General features: G+C 40.4%; 1 protein-coding gene across 2 annotated transcripts; it reads right to left on the reverse strand.

The window, feature by feature from the left end:
- Positions 1-2,727: 2,727 nt before the first annotated feature.
- LOC147899725 (GDSL esterase/lipase At4g01130-like) lies at positions 2,728-5,085 on the reverse strand. Of its 2 annotated transcripts, XM_087378560.1 has the most exons (5): positions 4,825-5,085; positions 4,473-4,682; positions 4,213-4,379; positions 3,823-4,093; positions 2,728-3,349 (listed from the first exon to the last, which is right to left on the reverse strand). In XM_087378560.1, the coding sequence occupies exons 1-5, from the start codon at positions 5,051-5,053 to the stop codon at positions 3,090-3,092; spliced, it is 1,137 nt and encodes a 378-aa protein (XP_087234686.1). In that variant the 5' UTR covers positions 5,054-5,085; the 3' UTR covers positions 2,728-3,089. The 2 variants fall into 2 exon arrangements, with proteins under 2 accessions (XP_087234686.1, XP_087234687.1); XM_087378561.1 differs by lacking the exon at positions 4,473-4,682.
- Between the last annotated feature and the right edge of the window lie 4,669 nt (positions 5,086-9,754).

Consider the following 9,754-nt stretch of genomic DNA (forward strand, 5'->3'; position numbering starts at 1 on the left):
GAAAGCATTCATCTCAAACATTTGGATGCCAGATTTCTTTTTACTCTTCCAAGTCATTGTGCCACTTACACAATGGTATCCTCCAAGCTTTTCTCTAGCACATTGGTTTGTTTCTTGACATGCAAGCCTTACAGACCACGGTGTTGGCAATGGCATTGTAGATATCTTATACTTTTCCTCCATAGCAGACTTGAAAATTTTAAAAACAGAGTTGCAAGCTTCACGACTTACACCAGCAGCATCACAAGCTCCAAGCACCTCCTTTGCTTGGACGAGGCCCTTGAAATCCTTCATTACCTCTCTAGCAACTTGTTTACGTAGCCCTTTTTGTCTAGGCTCCTTCAACACCTCCATGACGTCACTTGGCTTTATTAAACTTCTTAGAACATATGAAGGATCACTATCATCCATTTCCATTGTTCCCATCACATCCTCCATGAAATTCCTAAAGTAGAGTACAAATGAGTCTTAGTGGAAAGAATGCAACCACAAATATTTTGGGGTAAGAAATTTCATTGAAAATTTGGGGAACTAACCTTGCAACCCGTATTCTCCTCTTTTGGGCACCACTGTTGGTTGATAATGCATCCATAGATTACAATTGTCTTTTCCTCTCCTTCAGTCCCAAAGGTGTTCCCTTCAACTTTTGTACTCGTTCTATCGACTTCTCTCGTTCCTTCTCCACAGCATGTTGAACTTGGCAATAGATAGACCTTTCCAAATCTTGTTTGCTTTCAATAAGCTTCTGGATTGATTCTTCCAATTCATGTCACTCCAAGTCCAGTGCATGTGCTTTGTCACTGAGTTCTTTGTTTTGCAATTGGAGATCCTACATACTATTATGCATTGCCACAATAGTAATATTTCCCAAATGTGCAAGTTCTTCTGCTTGGGCTCTCTGCACCTCGCTTGCTTGCATAGCCAATGTCTGAGAATGGTTTAATCGATTGCAATAACCGAGCAATCCAGCATGTCCCTTGCCAACAAACCGAACAACATCGTGCACTGTATGAAAAGGAGGACTCTTTTGGGTGGCAGGGTCTAAAGGATACAAGTTTCCATCCACCCAAAGGTCAAGATGCTTCTTCCCTTGCAATCGAAGAATGTGGAGCACACTTTGAGGAGTTCCACTATATCCCAAAGAACGTGTGCTTGCATATTCTGCCTCCAGTTGTAGGTTCACATGGTACTTGTCGGATATGTCCTGGAATGGTGCCATGAGTACTTAAAGAGAGGTATGAGTGATGCAAGCTAAAATGTAGGGGAGAGCTGGCAAAGATGGAGCAGTGAGAGGGAGAGAGTAGCAAGGAAGAGGGAGGAGGAGAAGCAGATGAGGGCAAGAGGAAGAGGAGGAGAAGAGTAGGGCGACAGGTGTAGAAGGGAGGGAAGGAGCTGCTATAGAAGAGAGGAGGAGGGGAGAGATGCTACAAGAGGGAGGAGGAGGGGAGAGATTCTGCAGGAGGGAGGAGCAGAGGAGAGGGATCTTGGGCGATTGGAGAAGGAGGGGAGAGGAAGGAGGGAGGAGGAGCCAGAAGGAGGAGGAGGGGAGAGGGAGGAGGGAGGATGAGGAGCAAGACGGAGGAGGGGAGAGGAGGAGGGAGGGGGAGGGAGGGAGAGGGAGAGGGAGAGGGAGGAGGAGGAGGGAGGGAGGTAGGGAGGGAGGGAGAGAGAGGGAGGGAGGGAGAGAGAGAGGGAGGGAGGGAGGGAGATTCGAAATTTGAAATTCAAATTTCAAAAAGTGGCCCTCTCCCCTCATTGATGGGGGGAGAGGTGGGCTCAAATGTGGGATTAACCCACCTAGGTTGGGCTCGTTAGGCCTCTTTGGGACCCTCCAAGCCCCTTGCATTAGCCCACTAAGCATTCCCTAATCCATTCCTTATGAGGCCCTTTTGAGACCCCAATTCTCCCCTAATGTGTTTGTGGTTAATCGAGGTATTTCGTTTGCATATATATTTTACAACCTAAAACATAATTGTAGAGTAATAGTTATATTCTCATTATGAACGGTTATCAGTTCTATACTCTCACTGGTTGATAAAGTTCAATAAGGATGTTTACAATCCTTGGGTCTCTTTCATAATTAGCCCAAAAACTCCCAAAGGTACAACCTATAAAACTAAGCAAGTGAGCATTCTCTTGGTATTTTGCTTCCCCCCTTTCTAAAAATTAATCCAATGAAAATTCTCTTAACATTTTGCCTCCCAAAGATACAAACAAAGCTGGTAAAAATTCTCTTGGCCTTTTACTTAGTTTTGAAAACGTCACACATGGAGGATGGAGCAACATACCACGCCTATGTATTGAGTATAGGTTTTTATGACATAAGTTATTTATTCAATCAAAATTCTAGCTCATGCAAATCTTTATAAGTTCATGAATGGAAGATTACAATAGAAATGTGCTCCAGACCCCTAGTCCCCTACATGGTGTAACAGATGGCATCCCTTTGGAGAAGAAATGGAGATCTTCGATAGGAACTCCATCTCCCTCCGATGCTCATAAGTCTTCTCAAGAGCTCTCAACTTGCCTTAGTGAATTGGTGATAAATTAGTCCTTAGTCATAGCTCCTAAGTTATGCCCAATCACTTAAAAGGCCATATTCCCCTTACTAAATTCCAAGTTCACATTGCATGAGAATATGTGCACCCAACACACCTTCTATGTTGTGTTCCCCTATTGATAGTTTTATATATTTATTTATTTACCTTGCTTTTTTCCAAGACTTCAAACATTTCATCCTTTCGTCCTGTTGGTTCGTTTCCAGGAAGGTCTGAATTTTTTCTGAAAATTAGCTTTGGATGTCAAACAACGGAATGGCTTTTACACGTCCAGAAGCAATTGCAATCGCGAAACTGGTCGCCATCATCCTTGCCGTCGCAGTAGGCGAGCTCTCATACCAATCCTAAAACAAGATCTCCATACGCTGAAGGCATCCCGCATTCAAATAAAAATATGGAGAGACTCTCCCTAGTACAAGTCTCTGCACCGCAGAAAGACTTTATTACCCGAGAATCAAGACGATAAATATACTAGACAATCAATTTGAGTCAATATTGCTGAACGGATCGGGGATTGAGCACGATCGAAGATCAGTTGGACACATGACACATCTGCTTCAGAGGAAAGGGAGGCTGAAAGAAATTGCCTGATAAAATCTGCATGGCTACATAACGATTTGCACTATCGGTGAGATGAACCCCGTCCCAGCTTGCATGGGAGGAAGGGTCCGCACAGGATGAAGCTGTAACGATTTGTCCATTTTCAATTTTGCTGTTGGTGCACGTGACGGTGGAGTCGTAGTTGTATTGGCCACCAACGCCGCAGCATGCAACAGTTGTGTAGATGAAGCCTGTTTGAGATACAGACAAATGGGTCAGTACTAGATTACAGTTGCTTTTCTGCAACCAACGACGTCTGACTTCTGCTTGCGAGCTTTTGCAGTCCACGGAAATTGGAATGTGCGACAACCAATATAAAATTTATGCTCTCGTGGTTGTGAGAGAGTCTTCACGTGAAATAGTCCACGGAAATTGGAATGTCCGACAGCCAAGATATAACTTAAGTTCTCGTGTTTGTGAGAGCGCGCCTCACGTGAAACAGAGTCGAGATTGTCGACACTTCAAACAAAGATAGATGAGGGTAAACCTATAGGTAATAAGATAGAACTTATAATGTTCTCCCGTTCGCTGTGAGATTCCAATTCAGGTGAGACAGAGTCAAGATTGTCGACACTTGATCAAACAAATATAGATGAGGGCAGATCTACGGTACGTGTTGTAGGTTAGTTTGGAATTAATCAAGAAGGAAGGAAAGGTTGCGTACCGTTTGCGGTTCCATTCGACCAGAGTTGATACTTAATTGCATTCGAGTCGACATAAATAACAGATGCTCCATAGAGCTGAGTTTGAAGCAAGAACGACTTGTTTCTCAGCAGATCATTGAAATCTGCCACTACTTTATTGAAAGAAATCAAGCACCCGTTTGCATCCAGATCAGTTGCATTGTGTGGATTGTTTGCAAGTGTGGCAGGGTAGCAACCTAGTGGACCCAAATTGGTAATGAAAAAGAATCGCGCGCCATCTGTGTAAAGACTCTGTTCCCGAGTGCAGTTCGCATCAGCCAAGCAAAATAATAAACGTATTCTTTCACACTGCGAATCTTATCAATATGGACTTGACAAAATTGCAAGCGAGAAAGTCATCCATATAATACCTCCACAGTATTGCCGATCGCGTCAACGACCTGGGGGAAGATCTGGGATACGTCGTTTAAGGGAACACCGGAAGAAAATTGGGCCGTAAAATCATTCTGGCCTATATCGAAAGTGTACAAAGAGTCGGCAAAGGAAGATGGCAGGGGAAGAACGTCCAGAAATTTGCCTGCAAGCCACGTATAAGAAATCAGTAAGGCAAGTAAAGGAGAAATCAGTAAGGCAGGTAAAGGAGAAATCAGTAAGGCAAGTGAAGGCAAACCTTCGGAGTACAATTCGAGTGACTTGGCTTTGAGTTGATTGAACTGATTGAGCTGCACCTGGAGGTAGAAGGGGCTGAGCCAGCCCTTGGGGAGGGAGGTATTGGGGAGGAGGACGGAGGCACCAGCGGTGGCGAAGTTGGCGCCATTGGTGAAGTTGGATCCGAGTGCTTGCAAGTAAGGGCTAATCAAAGGAAGCCCGAGGCTCTCAGCTGCGCAGATGCACCACCACAAGTCAGCAATATTCACAAACGAGAGGGAGAGAAAGAGAGAGACAGCTTGTTGCTCAGCGTAGAGGCACATCTTGTTCGTGCTGAGTGCTATCGAGCGAAGTGCAGTGGATGGGAAGCTTACCCAAGAAATCGAGGACGACTCGTCCATCGCTGAAACGACCTGCGGGTTCGTTAAAGAAGGTCTCGCCGTTGGGGCGGGCTTCCGAGGGGAAAGCAGCGACGAGGCCGCCAGTGTCGGAGTTGGAGTCTCCAAAGTTGAAGATGGCAGGGAATGGGCATGATTCTGGTGCTGCGTAGCAAACTACATGCAAGAGCAAGAGGAGGAGGAGGAGGCCGGGGGCTTTGCACATCCTTCCTGCTTAGTTGCTAGCTTATTGCTTTCCTAGGAAAAGTCTCGAGAAAATGAAATCTGAACACCAACGCACCCTTTTGAGATAATAAGGAACTTGGAAGGAGACGTGTTCCTTGCACCCTTTTCATCTTCACCTTTTAAAAATATTCCCCTAATTTCTAAGCAATTTGGCTATATTTTTGCTTTACAATCTTTCAAATTTGCCCCAACTTTTGCGATTTTATGAGAAAAATGTATTCGATGGTGACCTTGGGGACCCACATTTGATGGTGACCTTGAGACCCACCTCCCTTCCCTCACATGAAAGGCTTGAGGAGCAGCCATTGAAGCAAAACTAAAAGTTTTGTGGAATCTCTGGTTCCTACAAAATTTCAAGTTTTGAGACCAAAAGTGGCTTGCTATTCTTAATGCCTCCGACCCAATGACTTTCACCACCCTTGCCCACTCACATCTCATGGCTTGCTCTTAAAGTGTGATCACATGCATGGTGCTTTAGGCACACACCATAGAGGTGTCTCGTAAAGATCTACACCTCACCCAACCTCCTTATCCACACTTCCAGATGCCTCACAAAACCTCAGAGTTGTTTGACATGTCCACATGGGAAAGTGTGATGTAATCTTCCTACATGTCAAAACCTAATGCACAACTTGCTCCAAGTTCACAAACTGTTGTATGTCTTAGATGTCCCTTCTAACAATGGTGGGATACTGGAGGGGTATGTGGCAATACTCTTGTTTACAAGGTATTCGACCCACTCAAGTCTTGAAGGCCATGTACATATTTAAGTAAGAGCATGTGGAATCTAGGTGCCTTCTACAATTTAGAGAGGGCAGCACTCTCATGAGATGTATATTTGCCTTGGCATACACTTACATTCCACCCAAGCATGCTAAGACCTCTCTCCAAGCATGCTTCATCGAAACCATGGTTCAAAACCTCATTTGCCTAAAAATATTATCCGATTCCATCTAACATTCAAATACATTTACATTCCATCCCATCCTCCCCCCCCTCACCCAATCTCTTGATTGGGTTGTGTGCTCTCATTCATTTATGTCTTTATAAGATCCCTCAAAAGTAATACGCTTGTACTCAAGCAACCTTTCCCAACACCAACATCATGCATGGTTCATGGAAACCATGCTTCAATATCCTTACATGTTATCATTCTTTTATGCATTGGAATAAACATCATCTAGTAACTCTTTGCAAAGATAATTCTATGCAAGTGGCTACCCAAGTTATGGCCATTTACGACTTAATTGTTGAGGTTTGGTTTGGCCAAGTTCTAGAAGCAAATACTTGCTTTTGTGATGCACATATTGCTCATGTATGTTACCATCTTAGAAAATAGCTCAATATCTCTCATTAGTGACAATGCACCCACGTCTATGGTCTTGCTTTATTTCTTTACCATGGATGTCCCTACCCCTTACTATGCCTCCATACTTGTGTATGTAACATTACTTTTCAATCGAATCTATCTTTCCATCTACCATGGATCAACGTGCATCACATGAAATTCCAAGTCTAGTCTTTTCTCCTTTCCTCTTAGTTCTGGTTTAAAATTATAGCATGGAACATGTGAATTTTTAAAGGGTGTTGTTTTATCTCGCTCATAAGCATAGAAGTCAATGAATTGTTTTCTAAGCTTTCAAGTCATTGGTGTCACTTTCTTTTTCTAAAACAATTTTTGACATTGAAGTGACACCTTGTGAACTCTCATGTCAAATGGAACTTGTGACATGCTTAGACCCACCAATAATAGTAGAGCATTTACAAAATAAGAGAAAGGTAAACAAGGACATGAGGGATAAGAGAGTATACCTATCTCATAGCATAGATACCTCAATGTCATTTTTAGTTGTTGTAAATTCTTTGTGATTGCTATTATATAAACTTTTTTTCTTCACACTACAAGTTCTCAAAAGATCCTTGCATGAATTAAAATTGTATGAGATCTAGATTTAGGCCTTATTCCTTCACACGCTCATATTGTCACATATGAATTATCATTCCAATTTATATAGTTATATGCCATTCTTTAAAATAAAAAACTACTATAGTGGAAAATCAAGATGGATATTTCTAAGATATTTCAACTAAAATGTGCTTCAAGCCCTTGAAATTCAATGTCAATTGAAAATATAACATTTGTTAACTTTTTAAACTACAAAAGAATATGAGAATTTATGGGCTATATATAAATGTTAGCCAATTCAAGTTGTTCACATGCCTTAGACCACAAGTACCTTGGAAACTCTATTATCCTTGAAGTACAAATGCATTATAATGGTTACGAAAGACCATAATAAAGCAAGTAGTACTTACATGAAGCTGCTCAAAGATAGCATACGCATGAGGATGGAGCGACATCACAATTATCACAAAGTTAAGAAAAGATAGCAAAAGGATAGAATTATGTCATATCTAAAAAAATAATTGCAATACATAAAGCTACCAAAGATCTCAAAATCAACAGCAGCAATGCCATTCTTATGAAGCTAACTTTGTCCATAAGTGATCCAAAGGTCCATTGTTTCAAGGACAACCAAAAATAAAAAAGTCTAACATAGCTCATATCATTGCTATATATATTGAATTTCCAAATGTCACATCCAACGACCAAACTTGATTACCAAATCAATCCCTCCAATCCTAAATCTCACACTTAACCATTTCATCAAACTAGGTGTTATCTTGCATTGCATAAACATGCAAAAAAAGTATAGATACACATAATATTTTCTTCGAGTATGCATTCTTAGAAATATCCTTTTTGACTATGAGATTACAAGAGCCCCGAGAGGCTCACTATGATAAATCCCCCTATATCACATGCATTCAACAAAATTATTTTAAGTACGCCTTATGTATGTATATTTCTATAACTCCACAAGAAAATAAAACCCCTCTTGTTGAACACATGTGCCATCTTACATATACTTTAGTGACCCCTTCGTGACATGAGCATCCCCATGTTGATATCATTATTATATTCTAAATGAGTTTTTAATAAAGTCAAGAACAACATGTACCTTACTTACAAAAGGTCTTGACATTAGTGCAACACTATTTTTAACATTGAGAGTTTTCCTCGAGCTTTTCAAGGTCTGCAACCATCTTAGCATGAAGCCAACTATTGAATCTACTTTTTAATATAGTTGTGAATATAGTTGTATAGTGAGATTTTTAACCACAATGCTTCCCTATGACATAAATGTAGAGGAACTTTTTGTTAAAGTGAGACAATATCATTATTTTTATGGAGCAAAAGGGACATCATTAACCTTTAATCACTCAAGAAAAAAAAAGCTAAGCAAAAGCCCAATAACTTTCTTCACTTAATTGATCAAAGTCTTTATCTATGTGAATTTGATTATTTCTAGAGAGTTAATGTAAAATATTATTTGCAAGGAGAACACAAATACACCTTTCATAATGTCCAACATACTTCTAGACATTTGTTCATCTTTTATCCATAGATATTTTCCTTTTTATACTTGATCACAATCTAGACTCCTTATTGCTTGTGTTCATGACCTAAATTACTTGAGGGGTTTCTTTGACATGGTTTTGATATCTACAATGTGGTCGTATATGCTCTTTCAATTGAAAAAAAAGTCCCTTTTTTATACTCATCATGTCTTTTGCTAGCATAGCATACCACAAAGATATGATATGAAAATTTCTAATATCAGGACAAATTAACCAAATTTAAATCCTACCTTCAAGAAAATTTGCTTTTTGAATCTAATGATATAAAGGGATAAAAAATCATTAAATCTCATCCAATTAATTTTGACAATGTGTTGTGAGTCTTGACTAATTAACCATATTCAAATCTTTCCTTTATAGTTTTTTGGGTGAATGTGTGTGCGGTTCACCTAATTGCATCTCAGGGGGTTCACTATATGTCAATCCTTTGTATCACTTTCATTCATGGCCTAATTTAAATCTTTCCTTTAGATTTTTTTGGGGGTAAATCTATGCATGCTTCACCTAATTGCATCTCAGGGGGTTCAATAGACATAAATCCTCTGTATCACATGCCTTCATGGCCTAATTTAAAATCCGTTTATCTATGCATTTTTTGTGAATAAAGTGCACCCATTTTCTATTTAATCTATGAATACACCCTTTAAACAGTATGCTTTTGTATGTAAAAAAATAGTGCAAATAAAAGATATTAAAAATCCCTTATGTTGAACCCACATGATATGCTTACTCTTTTATGAGTGACCCGCCGAGAATTGCATAGGGTAAATGCACGATCGGGTGTAGCCAATCACAAAACATTTTTGGGGCCATTTGGGGCCATGCTCCACTGTGCTACGACATGATGGTGGGTGAGATTTCAAATTTGGGATAGTATCATGCTCTTGCCAAGTTTTTTCTTAGAGTATTGATTATTGCACTAGCATAATGATGAGATACAATATGTTAAAACTTGGTGGTATAATCATTCTAACATCATTATAACTCCACACAGGCCACCACTCCAAGCCTTTACCACCATGGGCATACAGTCATTCTGAATACTTGCACAACTCGATGCGCAAGCTCTACATATGGTCATTTTAAATGCCATGCATAGCTCAACACTTCATCATCTATATTGGAAAGGAGCACAATGCATGCCATGTCTCTATTTTATGGATTTGTAAGATAGTGGGACATCACACTAGTCCTTATT

This window comes from Dipteris shenzhenensis, chromosome 8 (assembly GCF_047967505.1).
Source record: "Dipteris shenzhenensis isolate YYH24624 ecotype China chromosome 8, Dip_SZ_1.0, whole genome shotgun sequence".
NCBI lineage: Eukaryota > Viridiplantae > Streptophyta > Polypodiopsida > Gleicheniales > Dipteridaceae > Dipteris > Dipteris shenzhenensis.